The 24995-nt window shown below is 41.6% G+C and overlaps 2 protein-coding genes and 1 long non-coding RNA gene across 3 annotated transcripts; all 3 read right to left on the bottom strand.

Annotated features, from left to right (window-relative positions):
• Positions 1 to 4000: 4000 nt before the first annotated feature.
• Positions 4001 to 10359, bottom strand: clrn1 (clarin 1). Its single transcript, XM_088914584.1, has 3 exons — positions 9972 to 10359; positions 5697 to 5876; positions 4001 to 5246 (listed from the first exon to the last, which is right to left on the bottom strand). Exons 1-3 carry the CDS (start codon positions 10222 to 10224, stop codon positions 4981 to 4983), a joined length of 699 nt encoding a protein of 232 aa, XP_088770710.1. The 5' UTR covers positions 10225 to 10359; the 3' UTR covers positions 4001 to 4980.
• A 9036-nt stretch (positions 10360 to 19395) lies between these two features.
• gpr171 (G protein-coupled receptor 171) lies at positions 19396 to 21637 on the bottom strand. The gene has a single exon (XM_088913871.1). The coding sequence runs from the start codon at positions 21600 to 21602 to the stop codon at positions 20634 to 20636; it is 969 nt and encodes a 322-aa protein (XP_088769997.1). The 5' UTR covers positions 21603 to 21637; the 3' UTR covers positions 19396 to 20633.
• Positions 21638 to 22269: 632 nt separating this feature from the next.
• LOC148837149 (uncharacterized) lies at positions 22270 to 24348 on the bottom strand. Its single transcript, XR_016090976.1, has 3 exons — positions 24223 to 24348; positions 22857 to 22941; positions 22270 to 22462 (listed from the first exon to the last, which is right to left on the bottom strand). It is a non-coding gene; the product is annotated as an uncharacterized LOC148837149 (long non-coding RNA).
• Between the last annotated feature and the right edge of the window lie 647 nt (positions 24349 to 24995).

Raw genomic sequence — 24995 nt, 5'->3', positions numbered from 1 at the left:
ACCAACATGTGCACATACACACATGCTTGCAGGCACTCGTAAAGGCACAAAAAGCGTTGCTGTAGAAAACTCCAGGCAGTTAACAATTGCTACCACGACCTGCGGATCACTGGATACAAAAATGAAGACACTGCCTGTCCTGTCTTGTGCAAGAGAAAATATCATGCACGGTGTTACTAAGGGTTAACTACTTTGTAGTTCCTTCATTATGTAAAATTATCTCACTTTATGAATATGACTGGTATTTAAATCACATCTTTTCTTCAGTGGTAACGTGATGCTTTATATCATATCTTGTAGTAGTTTTGTAGATATTCAACACTCTTGGCTTTCATGCAGTACTGTAGAAATCTGTAGTTTTTATGTGGTGAAATAAAAAGCTTGTATACGGAGTGCAGCACGTACCATGTCTTCCATGCATGTACGGAGAGAATGTGTTTCAGTCTGCGTTCTGATTACAGTTAGTTCATGCAGAGCAGCAGATTGGAAAGTGCCTACTGATGGTTCATGTCAAGGTAAGAAAGTAGCATGGTATTTATCCATCAGGATTAAATTGACAACTAACAAGCTGTGCAAAATATTAAAGTCTGAGGTATTTATGCGAGCAGAAAAGCAATATTACAATGGAATTTCAGAGTGCTATAAGAGGAAATGTGAATCAGAGGCAAAAAGAAATATGCAATTGCTAGCATTTATTATGACAATAAACTCATATGTTATTGCAGTGCAGCCAAGTAAGATTTTACATTCTTGAAAAATTTGTTGGATATATTGTTTGCATGCACTGTACAATGTGTTTTAAGAGTTGCATTTCTTTACACACACCTTTGTAATATGAGATTTATGGAAGCACTTAACTGAACAAATATTAACAGCACTAGGAGCAGCAGCACCAACATCAGCAAGAAGGAAATAACACCAGAAGTAGCAGTAACAAAAATTTGTACTTGGTCGGTGCATTCAGAAAGTCTTAAAAGTGAACATAAAATGTCTAAACCATTTGATATTACCCTTCCTGCCGAGCTCCGAATCTTCGCTCAGGTTTGACACTAGCAGTGCCTGGTAGCCATTCGCCATTGACGATCAGCGAAGCCCCAGAGTCCCTCTAATAAGACCAGCAGACTAGGAAAGCTAATCTGTCTCTCTCTTCGAAAGTAAGTAAAGAAAGTCATCAAGGCAAATCTCACAAATTCAAAATTGGAAACAGAATCTCAGTAGTGAAACCGAATACGTGTCTTACAAGCCTCTCACTGTGTGCTATCTGGTAACTACGGGGAGCTTATTGAATAAGAATGTTATCTCTGCCATCGTCACACTCTGGACACCTGTAGGAATTCTTATCCTGTTGGTCTTGCAGTGCTTCATCTCTCATTAAGAGGGTATGAGAAACCTTTGTTTTTTAACAATATGTAAAGAGACAAATTACAGCTTACTGCATTTGCCTTGAGAGACAAAATACACCAGGAATTTGCCCTGACATAGCAATCAAACATCAGGTGTAAATATCCGAAGTGCCATGTTTAACAGGTATTTAGAAATCGGACCTCTTTTGCATTTTATACCACAAGACAAAGAGGCTATTTCGACAGTATGTGTTACATCCTCTGTTTCTTTCCTCAACTGACTTAATGGTTTCCTGTATTCAACCTATTCACTGCTCAAAATGTCTTTGCTCAGCTATCATTTCAATTGAGACTGAGTACTCACACAAGAGATATATGCAAATAATGGTCTGTTTAATTAAAAGAGGCCATTTATTCGGAACTTGTGATTAAAGCAAAAAAGGCTTAAAAGATCAATGCCTTCCCTACTTGTAGATTTGAGGAATATAACTCTACACTGCACATCTATATAGCTGGAACACTGGGAGACTCTCATGTGGTGCTGTTTTACCTGAAGGTTCCTAATTAAGGAAAAAAAACGATTTCAGTGCCTGCACCTCCAAGTCACTCCCCGTGTACAGAGGTCAACAATACTTACCGCTCAGCACTGGAAGTCAGCGCTTATACTTCGGGACGCAGCATCCAGAAAGATGAAATGCAGTGCTCTGCATGAAATTAAAGGCAGCCTGGCGTGACGGACCCTTAATCTGACCCAGCAGATCACGTAGACCGGGGCTGCTCCAGCGTCTGAGAGCCGCCTGGGTAAGAGCCTTGGTTTTTGCTCTCATTGGAAGGGGCAGGGCATTTGCTCAGAGCAACAGTGTGCATCTAGGTTTCTGGATCGGCAGGGCTGCCTTCTGTTGAATTACAACGGATGTTATATAAGGCAATAAGACTGCTAAATAGCCAACCTGCGGCACCTTTAGCAAATCACCTGTAACGGCTACATGGACATACAGTTTTCGTTGTATTCATCATACTTCACTGCTTGGACATAATGTATTGCATACACCCTGGACACTGTCACGATCGCTAACCCCTCCTCTTAAGGGCGCTCCAGCCCTTCCTTGTTCCCTCCCATTGTCTGCACCTGTTCCCTATTCCCGCTCCCCCTTAAAAGCCAGACGCGGACCTCACTCCTGGTTCCTCATTGATTTCCGCATCGTGAGAGTCCGGGGTCCTGCTGCGTCTGGCTCCGTTATGGTTTTAGTTTCCTGTTCCTGATTCCCTGCCCCGCCGGTCCTGACCCGGCTCAGGCTTTTAACCCTTGGATGGATCTCCTGGCCTTGGACTCTACTCTCCCGTTTGGATTTTGGCGTTGTTTGTTCGCCCGGACTCACTTCCCCAGGACACCTGCTCACCATGGACACGCCCCCCTGTATCCTGACCCTTTCCTGCATGACTTTCTCCCTCGTGTATCTTCACTATTCCGGATCGGATCGTCTGCATAGGGCCCGGAAAGAACTGCGTCGTGACAGACACATCGCAGCTCTGTTTATATTGAGTGTTGTCTGAGTTTATTCTATTCAATTTCTATTATACTATTATGTATTATTATGTCACCTTCTTTTGTAACTTTAATTTTGTGATTTTTATCCCCCCTGGTGAGCTTGTAGAAAAGACATTTCATTACCAGCAACTACTGCTGCACGCTGTATTGTTGTGGATTGGATAAATAAACTCTGATTTGATTTGATATCGTGTGGACTGGAGGTGTAACATTTAAGGAAAAACTCAGTGTAGTTGTGTTGGTTGGATTTGTTTGACAGTCTTAACATAGAAGGAACTTTGCCCGGTGTGTTCAGTACTATAAAGCTTTATTTTAGGAATATGTTTTAGTATAGTTTACTTAAAAATCTAAAAGTTCCACTAAAAATTTTGTTGTGTGTTTTCAAGAAAAGCAAAAGAAAGCTGCTTAAACAACATTAAATTTGAATTATATACAGTATATTGAGATTTTTTTTAAAGACCACTGAATGCATGCACATACATACTGTACATAAGGAACCCAAGCTTGAAATGAGATTGATATTTACTAAAAATGTAATATTTTTAAAAGCATATCTGAACTGTTAATTACTTGAAGTTTAAGCCATCGGTTAAGACACTTGTTATGAAAATCTGCACTAAAAACATTTTAGTGAACCTTTCAGTGCCTTCGTGAAAACAACCTGAGCTGTGTATAAACACTGCCCCCTGCATGCCAGTTACAATAGCCCTGAATAAAAAGAAGCCCAATGTTGAAGTGTGCTGTATTTCACCGAGTTCAACTCTCCAGCATAAGTGCAGACATTACACAAGAGTTTCATGTGAACTGGTACATGTAGATTAAAGTCCTAAAGTGGAAATAAACTATTTTGTCAAGCCTGAGTGACAAAATCATAATAAAAGATATTTAAACACAAAATTAAGATTTTTACAAAGCAATATGCTACAGATTCAAATTAAATAGAAGAGTATATATAATTTTGCAGAAGTAATCAGGAGTAAGTTGGAGGTGCAATCAGTATTTTTTTACTACACAGTTTATTTTGAAGTGTCCGGAAAATGAAATAAAAATAAGTGCACTACTGGGAATGTTAAAACATCATTTCATCAGACACACATACAAAAATCTCTGTTACACAAAACATTTATTTTGTACAATATTCAACTGGGGACCATACAATGTATAAAGACATTACCAGAACCTTTCTTTAACTGTTAAAACACAATGCGAGTCATAAACCAATTTTTATTTTACATAACAACATGATGTCTAGTTTGATTTTACCTGAACATATTGAACTTCTGTTTATAAAAGGAATCATAATTGTCCATCTACATTCATTCTCTTTGCTTTTTCTATAAAATGTATACAAATGTTGCCTGATTAAAAAAAAATAGATAAATCAAATCAAATCAAACATTGGCACATCGTGCAGAAGATCCTATCTACTCGCATAATACTCACAATCTTCTGTCCTCTCCATTCACTTGAGCAAGTATGATGGAGATGAAGAGGAATTTCATACTAACTGATTCTTTTCTTGAAAATTTCTAGGTAAATAATGTCTAAACAAAAATGCATTTCTTGTTTTCTTTTTTAGCTTTCTTCTTCAAAAATAACTAAGAAATCACAATTCCTGTTTTCAGGGGAAGCCAATGCAGATCTCAGCTTTGAGTTGTGTCTCCTTTAACTGCAGGAAAGCACAATACGTCTATTGACAGTGGTTTAAACACCATCAGAGAACTAACCAAAATAAAAAGAATGTTTGCTAAGAAATGCTCAACTTTTTGCACCACAAAACTGGGTTCCACAACAACCCCAGTTCCACTGTGGGCTGCATGCTCCTTGAAGTGACTCTCTGTGCAGTGGGCAGTTTGTCTACAGTGCAGAACAAGATCCATTGCGCTTTAAGCAATTCTCTTACATTTCTAATGCAGTGATACATCTTAACCTGATTATTCCTGATAGCATAGCTATCACCTGAAAGCCAGAATAATGTGGAGAAAAAAAAGGCATGGAAAGAAACTTCTTTTGTTTGCACTGCTCTTTCAATGATGAACAACCAGGGAAATTGAGCCTGCAGAGCACTGCAGTGAGACAAAAGCGCTGTCAGTACATGAGATCCACCGCACCTGTGATCACATCGGACTCCTTCGTCTCCTGAAAGGGAAACTGGATCCCAGCCACCCGGATAAGGAGAATGTTCAAGGCATGTGCTAAGAAGCAGAACAAAACGATCCAGAAGGACCAGTCGAACTGTTCGCTGTAGGTCCTGTACACAAAACTTCCTTCCCTGTAGTTGGCGATTTTCTCCGACAGCTGGTGGAGTTTGACTTCGGAGGCGAAGAGGATCATCACCAGACAGCCGCAGAAACCTAGAGGGGACAACATATCCTCTGGCTTTCAAAACCGCCCCTGGCGTCTTGCTAACTGTTTAAAAGCTGAAACAGTGTTCTGTCTGTAAACCGGCTGTTCTGAACACCGATACAGCAAAACTAGAGCCTGCACGTCTTCCAGCGTGGCAGCAGTCAGTTTCCTTGGCCTAAATCAATATGAAGGAAGACATGGCAAACAACTAAAGATGTTTTAGTGAAAATGCAATACAAATATGCTTGACTGATGCTGCTTCTAGACTATTACTAGTGAGCACGTGTGTGATCTATTGCAGTATATTAAGGATTATTCTTCAAACACACTTCTACACCTAAGGCAGCCAGCACTGGTAGAATGACCCCAGGCGACGTGTTGAATACTGTAGGTATCTTCCAAGCGAAATATCGAATATCGATATCATGTCAAAACAGAAACATTTCACAAATACTTACATGAAATAAAGTTCCAAAGGTACAACCCTAGTGGGCCGTGCAGTGTCTCATAGGGGCTGCCGAAGGCGTTGTACATGAAGAAGCCAGATGTCACCGAGGAGAACACTATCATGGCGGCACAAAACAAAATCACACTCGCGTGAAGGCTGGTAGGGATGACGCCTGTGAGCTCAGGGAAAACTGCCAAGTGAAAAAGACATTGCATGTAACAGAAGCGTTCTTTCAGGACCCTATGCAGATGACACAATCCGGGGTAGAGTGAGGAAAACACGGGGGGAAAAGCATGCAGGGGTCAGGAATGAAAACAGGGGGCGTGTCCACGGTGCGCTGGTGTTCGGGGGAGGTGTGGCCGAGGCAAACAGTCCAGAAGTGAGTCCAAGGGGGAATCCAAGACGAGGCAAAAGTCCAAAGCCGGGCAGTCCATCCAAGACAAATGGAATTAAAAACAGGAACCGGGTCGGAACCGGCACAGAAACAGAAACAGGAACTAAAAACTTGACAGCACCAGGCACTCCAGGTCCCGGACTCGCCTGGTACAGGAACCAATGCAGAGCCCGGAACAGAGTAGGCGTCTGGCTTTTAAGGTGAACTGAAAAGGGGGCTGGAACAGGGAGCAGGTGCGGGAGATGAGTAAAAAACAAGGAAGGGCTGGAGTGTCCTTAAGAGGAGGGGTTTACGAGCGTGACATTGCATTTCTCGACAAAAGCACAAGTGACTTACTGCAGAAGCAGCTGCTGTGCAACTCTTCCAAGACCACTTTCAAAGATTATTTGACTCCAGGTCAACCTACTGATAAACTCCAGCATTTTTCCCAAAAGTGTGTTTTACATACAAAGCTTGTTTGCCGTAAAATCTGCCATAAACAGTTGTGTCTAGTTGATGAGCTGAGGAAGAACTGACACAGGCGGGGATGACGCTGTATCAGATACCACCAGCCTGAGTGGTTTTTCCTTCTGCAGAGGTTGGGTTGGTTTTCAGGCAGCACACCTGAGTGAGGGCACTTCTGAAGCTCGGGCACTGGTCCAGGGCTGGTAACAATTACAAATCCCATTGGACCCTTTCAAGAGCTGAAAGCAAATTTACCATTAATCCCCAGACAGAAAACTGGAGTTAATTAGCATCCTTCGGGTCCAGGGATTGGGAACCACTGCTCTATACTGACATGGATGACCTGAAGACAGCAGTGCACAACTCCACTCCCAGAGTCCTCATTCTCCTTCCACCTCAGCCCTTAATCGAGCTTATTGTTTGCTTATTTGAGCAGGGTGAAGCCTTTTCTTGTTAAGAAAAACTGGAGACTGGAGAGACTGGTGTGTGTGAGACTGGAGACTTACACACACCTGCAAACTCCGCTAGACAGCGGATCTTGAGGACCACCATTGTCTTAAAAAATAACTCAGGACCCTGTCCTGCGGAAGGAGTGCTGGCAGATCCAGTATCTCATTATGTTGAAATGAAATGACAGTCTCTGCCACCGCACAGGGAGATCATAAAGACTGTCCCGCCATTCATGGCTCGAATGAAGTCTTTTTAAAAAAAAAGTGCATTTAAATTTAATTTACATTGATGTCATTAACAGGTGAAAACATCTAATTATAATGTGCGGAAAAGCTACATATCCTCAGGACCATTCAAGTACCATGAAATGGAAACAGTGCCTTGATAGATTGTTATTTCTGAGAGAGAACGGCATGTCCTGTCACCTTCCATTCCCACTGCCCATTCTCCCAGCACATTCCACAGCCTTTCATGGAATATTAATTAATCCGAGGGACTCGTTCCACGCAGCTGTGATTGCAGGATCCAGCCCTTTCATTTAGCAACCTGCCTGCATAATTGAAACAGTACATCTTTGTTGTACGCCATCACGTTAAGTCATGCGGAAGAGAAATCAATCACTCAGTAAATATTGAGGGCTCCTCACCCCTAACTTTGTTCTAAAGCTTGTTAATGAAGAATTAACCAGAAAGAGGACAGGATGGTGACTCACTGCGATTATGTTTGGTGGCATGGTTTCGGTGCTCTTTTTCACATCCTGCCAAGTCTGATACCAGCACGAAATGCTGTCCTAACTGAACAGCCCAGTGAGGCCAAGGCTACAACGAATCACACACAAATATCCTTTTTAAGCTACAGTATATAGAGCATTGAATCTTTGGTTGCATTTGGGGATGTGATGTAGATCTGCAGATATCACCGGAATCAATATTTTAGATGGAAGATAGAAGTGAAGGTATATTTTATTCAACGCTAGATTAGATTAGATTAGCTAGATTTGAGATTTCCTTAAGAAAATGTAGTTAACTGAGTAGACAAGCCAGTCTTTTTGTATTTATATAAACAGCTAACATGCATATTCTTTGTTGTATATACAGTATGGTTCAGTCACAGAAACAGGAGAGCTTGCCTTCAGAAAAAAAAAAGAAAAAGAAAGAATTTATGAAGGCAGCTAAAGGGAGTACATCACTTTATAACTGGGTCACAACTAGCGGCAGACGAACGGGTCTGCCAAGTTTTTTTAGGACACAACCAATAAATACTTTTACTGGAATTCAATTTATAGCTTAATATGTTATAAAAATAGACGTATAAAATAATGTTTAAACTTTTAGTAGTGTATATTGAGCAATTCCAAGAGATATCCAGTACATAATAATAATAAAATAATAATAATAATAATAATAATAATAATAATAATAAGGAACAATTAATAGGTTTATTCCCTGCTGAAAAGAGAAGAAAGAAAACACAACGTTTCGGCCGTGGAGCCTTCTTCAGGTGTGTGAAGAAGGCTGAAGAAGGCTCCATGGCCAAAACGTGTTCTCTTTCTTCTCTTTTCAGCTGGAATAAACCTATTAGTTGTTCCTTTGCAGCCTACGCATGCTGACGCAGCTACCCACCTGAACTATAATAATAATAATAATAATAATAATAATAATAATAATAATAATATTACTACTAATAATAATAATTTTAATTTCTAGCAGCTTCCTGAATCTTTGTCCCACAATAGGCACTTTTTGGGGAAAAAAATCTTTGATTTGATGTGTTATCATGTGAACCCTTGCATTTGGTTTTACATGCAATTAGACGGTAATTCTTTTATTTGCTCTGTCCTCTTGTTAAGATGTGTTACATCAGGAAAATAAAGTACATGCTCGGTAGAGGGGGTGTAATATCTTGTCTGGTAATTAAACTTAAATTATGGACAACCATTTTTTGAGAAGGTTGTGAATATTATAATGCCTCTGAAGTCACATCCAAATGTCCTGTAAAATTAAAAAAACACAGAAACACAAGCAGGCACTGATTTGTGTCCAGGATACCCTAATGTAACAAATCCTGCCCCGGAAGTGCCCCTTCTGCCCTTTTGAGCCACTGCACACCACAGGGTCTCTCTGCACGTCTCTGCCACAGACACACCGGCTCTGCAGGACCCGTGCTGGACATCCCTAGTTAGGGCAGAGAAACGCTTAGGACAGCCTCGTACGATCAAGCTATGAACATTTTCGTGTCCGTGAAAATCGTAGAGAGGCGTCTGAAACAGGACTGAAACCCTGAGGAAGATCTGCCTGTCCCCCCCATGAATCAAATAGCTAAATATATCTTATGTATTGTTGCAGGCTTCCATACTTCATAGCAATTGCTTTTACGGTTCCCCAGAGACTAATACACCAAGGGGATATCACATCTGGCCTACGGCTGAAGCAATCAGCTAACGGTTTGAGCCACTCTTAATAAGCTATATATAAAGTCAAGGAACAAGTAATAGGTTTATTCCATGCTGAAAAAAAGAAGAAAGAGAACACAACGTTTCGGCCGTGGAGCCTTCCGAAACGTTGTGTTTTCTTTCTTCTTTTTTTCAGCATGGAATAAACCTATTACTTGTTCCTTTGCAGCCTACGCATGCTGACGCAGCTCCCCACCTGAACTATATATAAAGTCAGCTGTATAATGCAATTCAGGCGAAAGAAAATATAATCTATGAGCATTCACATATATTGTTCCTTTGTCAGTCGGATAACATATTGTTTTAACCATCCACTAATATCGTATACGGCTTGTGAAAGTTTCTGTGGGAAGGTGATATTCATATCTGTGTCTTAAATAATTAACTTGACTTTTGTATTTGAATAATTGATAGTCTTGGCTACATTGCCTTACGTTGTAATGGGCATTAATGATCAAGTACACAAGTAACAACACTGCCTCACGAACGGTACACTTCGGATACATCTGTTTCTTACCCGCTATACAATCGCCGCGGTTACTTACACGAGAAACGGAAAGGTCTCCCACCAAGACCACATTGCTTGAGTCTCTGCCCGTGAAAAAGACCGTAGTTGATTCTGCCGATGAATTTCTCCAGTTCGGGGCCCGTGGCGTTAACGAGCTGAGCTCCTGTCTTACACAGGATTGTCCCCTTGATCCAAAACTGAGTTCCCACCGACGCTGCCACCATTAAAACCGCGGCGAAGCTCAGGAGACCAGCCAAAAAGAATATAACTTTCTTTTGGCGACTCGGCATTTTTTTTTTTATTATTCTACCAGCCTGTTGAGATAGAAGTTTCTCAGTGGCAAGCTCTGGGTTCAAGCATTTCGCCACGTCGGGCTCCTGTTGCTAAAACAACGTCCTGCATCATCTCATTATTTTGTAGAAAGAGGAGGCTTCGAAACGCACAGTGCAGCTCTGGGGTGCTCGGTCTTCAGTCGTGCCGAGCGCATTGAGTTACAGGTCTCTCTTGCCTCGCTCCCGTCTCTAGGAAACTACAAGGTTTAAATTTCGGGGAGCGTGTACAGAGCTCCCCCGGGAAATCTGACAAGACCCATCCTGTCCCTGACCTTCTCCCTGATTGGGCATCTCCGCTGGTGATGGGTTTAAGATCATGCTTATTCAGTATTTGCAAACCTATAAAAAAAAAAAATCCCAACTGCTGGAAGACTTTCTACGCAACAGCAATCACCTGAACCGACTGTACAAAACCTCCAGGGAAACTACGCTCAGACTTCACAGGTCTGTGCATTGTAAGTTTCCTCGAAAACAACAAGGATTTTAATCTTGATCGTGCGAAACTCAAAAAATACGGCTGTGGTGTTGATAAGGGAACTACGGTTTTCGGGATTTCAGCACCGAAGATGTGGAAAGCACATTTTTATCCAAGACACTCGAATTCCAGCTACGACTGTTTGATACAAACAATACAACCCACTGTAAGGTAGAGAAAAAAACATGCACTCGGCAATGATTTAAACAGGTATTCACCACCCAGTAAGTAAATTCCCTGCAGTTTTAATGGAGAGATAGAGTCCTTCTGTCCAAGGTTTGATTAGAACGGGCTGTTCAGCTGTGCCTCATTACGATTCATTATCTGGAATCATTCCTGATTGCAATTAGGGAGAACAGGAAGCATGAATCAATTATTGTCTGAAAGAATCATACAGCTATTATTTGAAGAGAATTGGCGTTGTTAAGCAAAAGAGAACAAATTAAATATCCATTACGTGCTCAATCCATTTATTTCATGATGGTTAGCAAGAGGGGTTGTAGAAGCGTCTGATTCTTTTCAGTTGAATTGCAGTCTAAAAATGTTATTTTTGCTGTTTTTTAATTTACTGACATTTGGTTCAATGTAAATGTATCTCGAAGAATACAGTAGATACTGTTTTGTCTCAAATTTGTCTGTGTATATTACATCTCTTTTGAAAATAAAAGGAGGAAAAATTATATTTAAGACGAGAGGAAAAGGAGACCAGGATTCTGTGTCCTCGTGATCTGACTTGGGAACTTTCCCTCCTGTGTTTATGGAAACAAAGGGATCTGAAAGATAGTAAGTCATTTTTTGTCGGAAGGGAGTGCACTCTTCTGGTTGTATCTGTTGGTCGTCCTTAAGACAAGGAGTTCCCAGTCTGTTGGGGTTTGTTCAACTTGAGCACTCAGTGAAAAAACCAAACCATTAACAGACCTAATAATAGGTTTATTTTGCACTCTTCAATAATAATAATAATAATAATAATAATAATAATAATAATAATAATAATAATAATTCATCACACTTATATAGCACTTTTCTGGACACTCCAATCAAAGCTCTTTACAGTTAATGGGGACTCCCCTCCACCACCACCACCAGTGTGCAGCCCCTCCTGGATGATGCTCCAGTATGCTCCCCACACACCAGCTCTCAGTAGGGAGGAGAACAGAGTGATGAAGCCAGTTCAGAGATGGGGATCTATAATGGGGCATTAGGACCCACACAGACAACAGGGTGAGGGCCCCCTGCTGGCCCCACTAACACCTCTTCCAGCATCTGCCTTAGCTTTCCCATGAGTCTCCCATCCAGGGACTGGCCAGGTTCACACTTCTGAGCTCCAGTGGGCTGCCAGCAGTGAGCTGCAGGGTGATATGGCTGCTGGCTATTTATCACTTATATTTATCCCTATATATCAATTGTTTTGAGTTCCTAGACACGTAGGAGTTTGTCTTTTAATGATCAGATGTCCAAGGTTTGAACTCGGCGATTTGTTAGTCCGGTTGAGAGCTCAGCTGCAGGAGAACCCAGCATGTGTGTGGGACCCCAGGACCAGGACTGGGGTCCCTGCTATAGACAACACACTTAAAAGCCAGACAGCCTTAACCTTATGTCAAGGGTCTCCAGCCCTGGCTCTGGGGAGTCCCTATCAAACACAGGTGTTAAAGATCCCTGCTGGACCACCTTTTCCTAAAGACCTGGAATAATGTCACTGTGACCCATTTAAACAGTTCAATTCAGTTGTTTAGAGTTCACTTTGGGGCAAAAATCAAAGCAACTTTTAGACCCAAAGAACCAGAGCTCCTACAATTGAAATTGCTTGCTCAAAACATAACTGAGGGACAGCTGAGAAGTGCACCTAAACAGGAGATTCAGGGTGATGTACAGACTGACTGGACAGGAGCCCTGCAGGACCAGGGTGAGAGATCTCTGATTCAAGCCATGCGCTCTTATTAGATTTCAGTGCCTTTACCCAATTATCTCTCTGCAGTCTTAAAGAAACTCATAAGTGTTCGTTATGTTATTTTAGATTAGATGTTCTTGCCGCTGTTGTTGATCACTTGTTTTGCTAAGGAGGAGTCAGATTCATTACAGCCCTTCCGGCCATTTTTTTAACTGTTTTATCCGATACAGGGTCACAGGGGAGCTGGAGTCTGTCCCGGCGAACCGCGGGCCTGTGGCAGGATACACCCTGGATGGGACGCCAGTCCATCACAGTTCATTAAAGTCATTAAAGAAAATGATAATTCCTACAGATTTTGAATCGGTTCTTCAGAACAGCAGTAAGCAAGGTAACTGTCACGAAGCGTTTTTCAGGACCCCCTGCAGACGGCAGAATCCGGAGGGGAGTGAGACAAACACGGGGAAAGCAGACCGGGATCGGGGCTGGAAGAACAGGGGGGCGTATTGACGGTGCGCTGGTGCTCGGGGGGGGCGTGACCAAGGCAAACAAGTCCGAAGGGAGTCCGTAGGTTAATCCGGAATAGGCAAGAGTCCACAACCGGGTGATCCATCCAAGACAGAGACATGACAGGAGTTAAAAGCCGGAGCGGGGTCCGGCGAAGGGTCGGGGGAATAAAAAGGGTAACGGGGCCAGGCGCTCCCAGCCCCGGACCCAGATGGTCTGTCACGCCCTCTGTAGCCAGAGGGCGCTCCTTCTCTGTCCTGTCCCTAGTTTCTGGTCTGCTGTCCTTCCGGTCTCTCTCTTTCCCTTGGGCTATATATTTCCGGGTCTTGCACTCTGCCAGGGCTCAGCATTGACGTTCGGATGTCCTGAGACTGCCTAGCACCAGGTCACCCCACGTCCAATACCTGAGGGCATAGGTTTCTATACGGCACTCCTGAACTCTTTGCACTACGAGCCCGGGCCTTTTTCCCATCTCGGCGCTACGCATATGGGTCTTTTTCCGCTCTCCTGCTGCCCTCGGGTAGTCCCTTTGGACGTCCGTGACATGGTCAGGACGCCGTGATGAAGCCTGTGCCGTCGGGTCTCTCCTGGACTCACTGGTAGGCGGGCTTCCGGGCGTCCATCTTCCAAAGCTGAGCCTGGAATGGTGGGAGCGTCTGGCTTTTGTAGGGAGAGGCTGGAACAGGAAGCAGGTGCAAAAATCAAGACACGCAAGAAAGAGCCGGAGCTCCCTTAAGAGGAGGGGCTGAAGATTGTGACAGTAACTACAGTATGTAATTTTAAGCTCATTTAACACTTTGTGATATCCATTAAATTGATTATTTGTTTCCTCTTCAGCTGTTTCAGAAATGGTACAGCTCTTACCAGCAATTGCTTTTTAAAAAAATATAGACTCTTAAAAGGTCCTAGTAATTCTGACCATATAAGAGCTAGTCATGCCTTTAGAGCTTATGCATAACAGTATAATGAGTTTTTCTTTTGCCAATGAATAAAAAATAAATGATTTATGTGCTACTGTTCAGGCAGTGCATAAGCACTTTTTTGACTACCCGTTTCTTGGCCAGAAACACAGCTGCAGTCTGTCAGTAACTTGTTGCATCCCGATAGACCATAGGACAATGACATTTATGTGGACATGAAAGGGAAATCTTGCCTAATCCTTCCAACTGCAGCACTGTGTGATCTGTTGTTTATGATCTGTGACATTTGCACATTTTCTCAGGACCAGTGTCCCTCCCAAACTAAACATTACAGCCCAATTCTAGGGAAAAATGCTGAAATATTTTAGGCATTTATCTCAGCAGGGGTGAGATTTTATTTGTATCCTTCAAAAGGAGTGGGTTCATTGGAAGTGCCTGTGATTTTCTTTGAGGGGGAGGAGGCAGGAATGAGTAGGAGGTGCTGCGTTTACCTAGTGGTTTAATTCACAGACGAGGCTCAGGTGTGATTCAGACCGTGATGGGCTGTGGAGTTTACTGGCAGCCCGACAGAACAGTGAAAGGCATGTGGATGGGGAAATACTGTCAACATTCACGTCCACAGATACTGCAGGGGACCTCCTCTCATTTCCAAGAAGAAACTCTGTGATCATTTGATTGTTAATGTTATTCATCTTTTCTTTGTACTTCTGTTTTAATAAGTGGGTGCGATCAGCAGCAGCTTCTCTGAATCTTGTGAGAGGGAGGGTTTTAGTTTCGTATGCAGCTGGAAACTGTCAGGACTGTCGCAGTCATTTACTGCATGTTCCCTGGCTGATTGATTCCCACGGATGTGTCTTTGTTTTAAAAGTCCTTCTGTGCTTGGATATGAGCAGCATGGATTTGAAGGACTGCTGTACAAGTGGGTACATAACACCCAGCACAAAATGGAAAAGGCACAAACACGACAGTATCTGGAAGGCTGGCTTAGGGCACCACTCAGGGCCAGATGTAGACAGTTGCTCAGAAGGTTAGCATTTAATACCACAGGTTGCTGTATATTTTAGTTTGGGAAAATTCCACTGTGTGTTAAAGGGAAGGGGTGTACACAGTTTCATGTGACAGAGCTGAGTGTGTTTTTCAAAAGTGTGTGGTCTGTGCTCAGAGCTGAAGGACCCGATACTTACACATGAAAGTGTTACACATCTGTGACTTTCTTGTGGTAGCGCTTGCGGTTAAGAACCTGGTACTCAAGAAGGAACTTCGAATTTATTGATGTGTCGGGGATGATAAAACTTTGCTCTCAAATGGAGATGGGAGTGAAGTTCACATAGTCCTTCCACTGAGTTGTTGGTACTGAACAGAAGTGTTAGATAAGAGATATTGATCAACACTGCGCTGAATGATAAAACAAATGGTTAGAAGTGAAATGATGACGAACTGAAACATGGCTTTTCCCCTTTTGAACACCTTTAACATCAATGTTTGTTTTTTATTTAAGAAAGTTGTTCACAACTGGATGCAGACTTAGTCAAGAGAGCACATTCCTCTTCTTACTTTTTCAGCAGACTAGCTTTGTCAAGTGTCACTTGCACACTAGAGAAATGGAGCTCAGTGCAGACCTGCAATGTCTTTTCTCTCTTACACCTGGGTTCGTTTATTAGACAGTATATCCTGTAGACAACTCAGAAGATTCAGATTCACTGATTCACTTCGGAGTCCTGAACTGTTTGTCTTGTACATTTCAAGTAAACACGACAGTCTTACAAGCAGTTTCCATGCTGCCCACATACCTCAGAAATTCTGTCACTGCCATGTGACCGTTTCACAGCGTATTTTTAGTTTAGGGAAACAACAGGTAACCAATACCACTGTGCCTAAACATCTTTGCAGCCCTCTATGACTTTAAGGTGTTATATGCCTTATATATGACACATCTCACCATTAATTGTGCATTTAGAAAATGTGAAAAAATGAAACAAGTATACTTTACAGTAGACAATAAACTTATCCCACCATTCATTCTTTTCCTGTCCTATAGGTCTCTTAATTTTTACTAAATAGCGTGATTTATTTTTTTCCTCCTTGCACATATTGGTTTGGTACTTCATTATGAATACATTTAATTATTTTTTATATAAATATTCTCTTAATTTTCACTAAATAGCGTGATTTATTTTTTTCCTCCTTGCACATATTGGTTTGGTACTTCATTATGAATGCATTTTATTATTTTTTAGATAAATAATCAACTGCTTTCCGTTATTAAAGAAAATTGACTTTCAAGCAAATAATTATCAACATAAAGTGTTTCGCACTTTGGTTGTACAGGGAACACAGAATCTGCCTCAGAGTGCCGTGATGAAGCTCTAGTGTGCAGTGTGAGCGATTTTTTGCCTGTGAGTAGGGAATTCTGGGATAGGAGTGCAGCCAGGCTTGTGGAAGAGAGATCCAGAGATAAATGGAGATTGTCGTGCTGAAAGGCTGAGTCCTGCTCAGTCTGTGCTGTGACTAACTGTGCACTGACAGCCTGCTAACCTCATTCTTCTTCAGAAATAAAGCCTGTTTTAAAAGAAGAGGACCTTTTGGAAATTCTGTAGCCTGCTTCCTGCTTCCCCTTGTCTTTCAATGTGAGTGGTGAAAATCTTATCTTTGTCCAAGCCAAGCCATTGTGATCCAGAAAACAAAATGCACGATTATTATATTGTTCTTTAAACAAGTGCATGCAACAGTGCCAATTTACTACTGTGACTTGATATTTGTTCGATTTGATTACTAAAATCTTAACTACCTACTGTATGTGGTCTTATTTCCTTCTAATGTTTAATAACTCTTTGATGCCTCTTCTGAGTTTATTGCACATACGTTCATCCTAGAATGTGGTAGTACAGCTATTGCAGTGCACTGAATAATTAAAAATGCAGAGTGCATTAGATTATCTGATTTAGATATCTAAGTGATTTCGATAGCTTTGTTTCCTGGGTGTTTTAGAAACATAGATAAGAGGCTCTGCAAGATTAGTTCATTTGAAACCAGAGGGGTCTGTAGTAGAAGAAAAGCAAGAACGCATCAGTATAAAACAATTTAGTTTGTTGTCTTTTTATTATTTTCTGTATTATGGTCTAGAGGTGGCCACTGTGTTTGGCACCTTGCACGAAAGATGATATTTCTAATCTGTAGCCCTGCAGCCAGAGTGGTGCCAGAGCTGTGTTCACACATACTGGGCAAAAAACTTACTACAGTAGTTCATGAAGCACAGACGCTGTGCTACTGTGGTCTGAAAATATGCGAAGTGAGGAAGGAAGGCTAGCCCTCAGTTTCAATCAAGATATTTTTGGATTCTTTTAAACACTTCCTTTTGACACACATTTCAAATTACCTATTTTTCATTTAACATAATACTGACAGTAAGTCAAACAACAGAACTTTTGTGACCATTTACTATAATATTCAAAAGCAGAAAAAAGTTTAATTTTAGAAAAGCCCTAAATTTCATGGTTATGATGCCTATATTGTGTGGTGCTTTCACCTTCACAATATACTTCGTAAACTTGGCCAGCAAACGAAATATAAAAACACTGGGCACCCCATTGATACAAAGCGCCAGGTTCGTCTTTAGTGGGCAAAACTGGGTTTTAAAACTTATTTTTTTATTTTGGAGGAAAATAAAGCATTCAGTTTGTGTTTGTGAGTTCTCACCTTCGTGTGCTCTTTGGAGCAGCCTGGTTCCTGACTGTGGAAGAACACACATCACCTTTTGTTTGCATTGTCAGAGGTGAGATTGCGTGTCAGAACTGAAGACCTCTGTGAAACGGCCATGTTGGGTAAATTAGCCTGCTAGACTTCAGGAGAAGAGGTTTTTAGAGTCACAGAAGTCTTACTTGCTGTTAATGCTCAGACAGATTCGCCATAGCAACAGAAGCCTGGAACTCTCTACCAGCTGTGGACTATTCAGACATACAGCGAATGTGCATTTTTCACAGCTGATAGTAGGTATAAAAGTCTGTGAGACTTCCTGTGAATGCAGACAGTTAAACTAAAAACTTTTTTTTTCTCCGTGCCAATAATATGAAAGTATGCTATATAGGCATAATAGCAATTCTAAAATTCTAAAATATATTTTTTTTCAAGTTGTACCTAAATTTGAGCAAGACGTACAGTTTGACCAAGGTTAAGGTACGTAGTATTTTTAACAGTCGCAGTTTAAAGACAAATACATTGCGCTTCTTCTTAGTTCCATTGAATCATGACAATACATTCAGTCAGTTAAGAAGAATAGGACACTAGGCTATAGTTAGATGCCTCTGTTGTGCTTTATGCCGTGAGAGCCTGTAGCCTCTACAGTTCTTTACTAGGAAGTCACGCATTCAAAGTTCAGAGACGGATCACAGTCAGCCTACAGACGAATTATTCCGTCCCCTGACTCTTCTTCGGCATGTATCACCTGTGGTATGTGCACAGCAGCGCTCTGTAAATGCTTGCTTCTTTAGGGCATGCATGTAAGGTATGTACGGTTGTGTCTGCATGGTTGACCACATAAAACTAAAAGACAGTGCAAGGATTCTCCTAAACAGTTAATTATCTGCATGTGGAAATACTCTAATCGCATTTTTTTAAAGTAGTTTGAAATAAGAGTGGCTGAAATAAAACGTCATGGAGGCACTTTACTCTGGGGGTGCAGATTCATGCAAAAAGCCCTTCTGTCTCATAATTCAGTGCCAGGAACCTGGCAGTAAACAATTCTTCCTCAGGATTAACTGAAGTCAGATATTTTTCATTTATAATTACTTTCTTAAGTCACTGTTACCAGCTGTTTTTCATGCAGTCACAAAGTGGAATTTCCGCCCCCTAAAATAAAAAGCTACCAAATTTATTTTGAAGTAGAAAATATAATCTGTTGATGTTTTTAAAAAGCCATTAATGACTTTTTCAAACCACTTATTTGAAAATGTAGTATCAAATTACTTATGTTGATGTTTCCACATCTACTGTATGTACATAAAATTTACCATGGGCTTAAAAGGAAAAGAAATGGCTTTTCTATATTTTTATGCTCTGGGTAAGATAGTTTCTCTGCTCTGTTGCCTTTTAAGTGAACTTTTAAAGTTCTCCACATTTTGATTGTATTAAAATTGAACATACAACAGTTTAAATGTGGTTAAATTATATAGCAGACTTAGTACACAAAGTACTGAGTTCATTGTACTCCAAACTAGAATGGGTACAATTCTATGCCACATGCAGTGGTGACCAATTACAAAAGAACATAATGAACATATTCTCCCCCTTTAGCCCACAATAATAGTATCATGCAATTCAGGACTATTGACACATACATTGCATTATGGTGGTGATCAATTTTTAATCTTAATTTTAAAATGAGCACAGTAAAACATAATTTTGAAATTGCATGTGGTGCAGACTATAATGAGCTGTAACTTTCACTGTGCGTTTTTTTTTCCCTCTCCAGCTTCTGCCGTCTTCATTCTGGAGTGGTGACATGATCAGACAGTCAGGATTTACAGTCTTTGAAAGGCCATGGAACAGAGATGAACTCACTGGAAATTATGACTTCTTGGGGACACCTGGAAAAATGTCATATTGTTGTTTGCATGAAAGTTAAGGAGATGGGATGGATGTCATACAGCACGCTTCATGAGAATTGCTGGTGTTGTTTTGTCCAGTGGTGGTCAGACCTTTATCAGGCCTGGATCACTACATTGTCAAGTGGGTATTTCTCATGTGTGAAGTCTTCTCGTGAGACATCAGCCACAATTCATCCACAGAAACGCGATGCTTGTCACATTCTCAGAAAGACAGGGGTGTGTTCCCATAAGCAGAATGCAAGATATGATGTTTTCACTGCTGCCATAACGTGGTGGTTTATGCAGCTGTAAAGTTAAAGTATTTTGGAAAAAAAGCAGTTTAGTTAGTCCAGTGTAGCTCATACATTTGTGCTGTCTTTATACTCTTTTAATAACATAAGAAGCTTCTTTGACTTGCTAGTAACTGATTCATCCCACAATCTCATTTAATCCATTTCATAAAGAATCTCAGAATGTGATCCTCAGCAGCTTGGTCAGAGAACTTGGCTCAGAGCACCAGGACTCCTTGGCACACAAAGACACGATGTCATGTAGCAAGCGTGGCATTTCCGAACCCTTTCAGTGTCCAGGTATTTGAAAAAAAACAGCGTAAAAAAATGAATTTGTTTCTTGCAACATTATATACAGTAACATTCTCAGCACCTTGGCACTGGCCTCTCTTTTCTCAGAAAAAAAAAATGATTGCCATAATAAACCAACAATTTTAAAAGGGTATCCAAAAGATTTTTCCCCTTTATCAGTTTTGTTTTAAATTTTGTTCCCTGAAATTGATGGGATTTTGTTCTTTCACCTGCTCTGTTACCACTGCTCTTCCAAATCGTAAAACAAAAAACAAATAAAAAACAAATCGAGACATTGCGGGCTGTGGCCGTCAAAACATATATATATATCTTTCATCTTTCTATTGTTTAACTCTTCTTAAAACGACTGTTTTTTTGTAAGTTCTTTCTAGATAACTCGCCAGTGTTCCTTCCCATTTACAGTGCAGTCCCTGGGGCATCGTTGACCGGAGCCCTCTTCTGCGGCTTGAAGGCTTCGGTTATCTTCTCTCTGAAGGAGCGGGAGAGGTAGAAGTAGAGGATGGGGTCGAAGCAGAGGTTGAGCACTGACAGGAACAAGGTGGATTCCTTGGCGATGAACAGGCGGCGCCGCAGGGAGCAGTCGGTGATGACTTGGTTCTGTACGAACGTGTACGGGGTGCGCACCACGTGGTAGGGCACGAAGCAGACGATGTAGGCCGCGGTGACCATCTCGATGTTGAAGAGGGCCTGCTTGACGGTGCTGTGCTTGCCCTCCTCCTGGGCCTGGCACAGCCTCCTCAGGATGCACCCGTTGGAGATGAGGATGACGGCCGAGGCGTTGATGAAGATCGCCAGGCACAGGAAGTTGGTCAAGGTGTGCCAGTGGAGCCCCACCTCCTGCTTGAACTCGGCGCAAGTGACCAGCGGCTTCTCCTTGACGCTCCTGATGGGGATGGCCATGTTGGGGACCATGATGAACAGGACCAGCCCCCACACCACCGCTGACATCACCTTCGCGAAGCCCACCTGCTGGATCCGGAAGAGCGTGGAAGCCCGCGAGATCTGAAGGTAGCGGTCGGCGCTCATGAAGGCCAGGAACATGATGGACGCGTACATGTTGACATAGATGAGGACGGCGGAGACCTGGCAGTGGAAGATCTTCAGGCTCCACGGGGCGATGCCCAGGTCGACGGCGATCTTAAATGGCAGGGCGAGAGTTAGCAAGAAATCCGACGTCAGCAAGTTGATGAGATAGACATTGATGCACTTCTTGCTCTTGCAGTTGCGGGTGAATGCCCACAGGGCCACAGAGCTGCCGATGATTCCTATCAGGAAGATGAGGTAGTACAGGTAGGTGAATGGCACCATCTGGTCATTCACTGCGCAGTATCCACTGCTAGGAGCCACCGTAGAGTTTCCTTGCATGTTAGAGCCTGGAAAGGGCTGTCCAAACCAGATTCAGGCCTGCGGAAGAAAAACCCCAGCAAAATAAAGTTAAGTTCTAAAATGTATAAATCACGAATTTTACTTTGATTTAAGATGACTCTTGGTCGTAAACAATGATTTCAGTTCGCCCTCTAAAAAACGCACTACGTCCCTCTGAGTCTAAAAGAAAAGTGATTAAAAAAAGGAAATGATTTCAAATGGGAGATTTTAAATGTGCTAATGTGCTTTAGTGTTTAAACTAGATTTCATCTTATAGCAGTGATGCTCAGTTTAAGGTCTCTTCGGCACAATTGTTTAGAAATACTTGGTTTAGGTATCTTCATCAACAAAGGGTCACTTTACAGCTGTTTTTACATAATATTTCCTTTTTGTTTTTTACGGGGACATTGTATACCTAAAAGAGCACTCGGCTCTTGTTAAGAGCTCAGTTGTTTGTACAATTTCTCTCACTCTTGATGGTTCTACAATCTCCTATAAATTAAGGTTTTACATGATGTAAAAGCAGAAAAAAGTGTAACAGTTGTGAAAACAGTAAAGAGTGACAAAGCTTGGTGTGTGGTAAGGCCATGAGGATATCGTGTACATACGGTGCAAAAAAGACCAGCAACCTCAGTAAACCCAGGCCATTTAAGATAAAATATGAAACCTTGCCTTTGCAAAAAGGTGGTCCTGTCCTCGTGCTTCCCTGCTGATCCAGTTAGTGAGTTTGCCCATTTGCAGCGATTTCCGAATGAGTGCCACAAGAGAAGGGGACCTGAATCCACATGACATTCACCTGAATCCACTCAATACAGTTCTGTGCTGTACTGGTGGTACTTCCAGTCCTTGCAATACAGAACCTGAAATTTGGCCAAAGATCAGGAAAAAAAGACAGTTTACTCCCCATTAATATATTGAATTGTTTCAAAACAAATTTAATAGAACTAAGAGCCAGTCTGGAACACTTAATGTTAGAAGGCTCTCCTGAACCATGAGATCGAACAAACGCCCCACGTCTTATAAAAAAACTTCTGTAGATCATAGACGCATATCATGATAAATGTTAACGCTTTCGCAATCAACACTTTACACATAATGAACTCTTTCACAGGACCCACTGCAAATTAAAACACTTTTTACTGACCATGGCTATGCCTTCTCCAGCTAAAATATGAAATCCAACAACAGTGCTGTTACCAGTGCTTTAATATTAGGGAGCAGCCTTTTTTCAGCCACAACAAAGCAAAGTCCTACCTCAACAAGCAGACAAATCTAGTGGATCCCCCCATGAACAGTCGAAGAGCTGTGTCGGGTTTCCGTCTGCATCTGTGAAGGCATGCTAAAATGAAGATAGACAGTGTTAAACGCAGAGATATTTTTCCCTTGCTTTGTGGTCAGAGAGTTACACCTGCTTTAGCCCTTTTTTCATTTGCTTGATTAAGTGTGGAGGCATTTTTTCCCATAACACATCAACATCATTTCCGACTGGGATTTTAAATTATTTTTCTAGCTAGCAGCTATTGCTGTTCAGAAGATCCAAGACTGTAATCTACAGTTTTCTCTGTTTCTGTAAAATAGTTTTCTCCAAGTGATGTTAAGGACTACAAATCTTCCTGCTCATCTTAAAATTTGAAGTGTGTATACCTGGGATTCACTCACCTTGTCAGCCATGGTTGTGCCAGTCAGTTTCCACAGCACGAAGAAAACCTAGGTCAGTGCTGCTGTGGTCCTTTTTCCTTAAAGCTTGTTAAAGGTTTGCTAATGAGTAAAAGGAGTTTTGAGCCCATCTACCTTTTTGAATGTCTCTTTGAGTGCTAATTTTAGTTCATCTGAATAATGAATTGCTTTGTGATTAGTGGTCAGATTGAGAAAGGCTGTTTTTGTAGGCAGAATTCTTAATTTCATGAAGCGGAGGGATCGTGGTGCTTTGTTCAAATTGGAGGTTTATTTAATTAATGCAAAACTGAACAATTTGTGTATGTTTTAGAAATACAAAGCTGTTTCTGTGCCAGACATGAAGAACCCAACACTCTTTGTGACAGGCCAACGGTTCTGTTGCAGAAATACACTGAAGGCCATGTCTTCCCCAAGCTCTTATAGACAGGATAGATTACAGGGACACTAGGCCTTGAGGGAAGAATGTGGAAACATGATCCCCGTAGGGAGGAGGAACAGAATGGGGAGCTGTTTACTGGAAAAAACAGTCAATATGTAAACCTATGGATTTTGTGTTTGTGCTGTGACAAACAGCTATAGAAATACTCTTATTAGAGATGAGTACAAAACTACCCTATTTATACATCTGCCTACACTTGATCTTAGCCAGAATAAATTGAAAGAAGTCCTTAAAAATACTAGGCACGTTTACAACGTTGAGCAGATAAGGCATTATGATGTTCAATTTATTATTTTTTTTAAATGCAGTACAAATCTTAATTTAGATCATAAAGAAAATCACTGAATGATCCTGCTCTTGTAGGCCGCTCTCTGTACCGTCCTTTACCTGATCCAAGGCTCTCAGCAGAGGCTCTTGAAAACTCTTAAAGGAAATAAAGCACATGAATGCAGTGAGACGCACAGGAAACGAGCACACACAGCGAATTCACTAAAGAGGACTTACCTCGTCTTTTTTTTTTTCAGTGGAGTACAGGGTCTGAACCATCTAAAACTGCAAGCCCTTCAGACTCCAGGTCCGAAGGCATGCCAGCGCGAGAGAGTTCATGTGGCATTTAATTGAGAGAGACACAGCTCCTCCAGCAACTTCCGGGCCTCTCGTGTCTCGGTAACCACAATCGATTGACGTAACTGAAACCCAAACTTTCCAAAACCTCACCAGGCCTGCTTCAGACAGAACTCAGGCAGCCTTTTTCTGCGTGCCGTGTGTGTGTGTGTCTGAATGTGTAATAGACATGCTGGGAACAGTGACTGATGTGGAGTTTACTGACAGTCTTCTGGTAAACTGGTAGAAGTCTTCTTTTGGATGACTAAACAGCTTATACAAAACTTCACCCGAGCACTTTTTCCTGTACAGTATGCAAAAAACTATTTATAATTAGACAGTTAGCTAATATTGCTAATGCAGGGGAAGTTTCTACTTTTGTGTATGAAAGCCAGCTTGGAAAGCAAGCGTAAACCTCTAGTTTATTATTTTTTTCTCCCTAAATCTGCTGTGTTCTTATTGTTGTGAGATATTGCCAGTACAGGTTACACAGAACTATCCATTCTCAGCACTTTGACCTCACATCTCTGTGTGGATCAGGCCCTGTGTTAGACACTGGGGCTCTTGCTCATAGTGAGAAAGTATCATCACAGCAGAGACCCGGAGAGAATCTAAAATGCTGAACATTAAGGAAGTAGGAGTGATGTGGCTTTGCAGTACCCTTTTATTTCAAG

This window comes from Atractosteus spatula, chromosome 4 (assembly GCF_055471065.1).
Source record: "Atractosteus spatula isolate fAtrSpa1 chromosome 4, fAtrSpa1.hap1, whole genome shotgun sequence".
Taxonomy (NCBI): domain Eukaryota; kingdom Metazoa; phylum Chordata; class Actinopteri; order Semionotiformes; family Lepisosteidae; genus Atractosteus; species Atractosteus spatula.
Note: the sequence above shows the minus strand (reverse complement) of the source record. Positions and strands in the feature narration are given on the sequence as shown.

Coding starts and splice junctions, on each gene's coding strand:
- clrn1 (XM_088914584.1), bottom strand. CDS start 10,224: ATGCCGAGTCGCCAAAAGAAAGTTATATTCTTTTTGGCTGGTCTCCTG. Junction 5,877..9,971: donor GAGACCTTTCCGTTTCTCGT/GTAAGTAACCGC, acceptor TTCACTTGGCAG/TTTTCCCTGAGCTCACAGGC. Junction 5,247..5,696: donor CCTTTGGAACTTTATTTCAT/GTAAGTATTTGT, acceptor TGTCCCCTCTAG/GTTTCTGCGGCTGTCTGGTG.
- gpr171 (XM_088913871.1), bottom strand. CDS start 21,602: ATGCAAGGAAACTCTACGGTGGCTCCTAGCAGTGGATACTGCGCAGTG.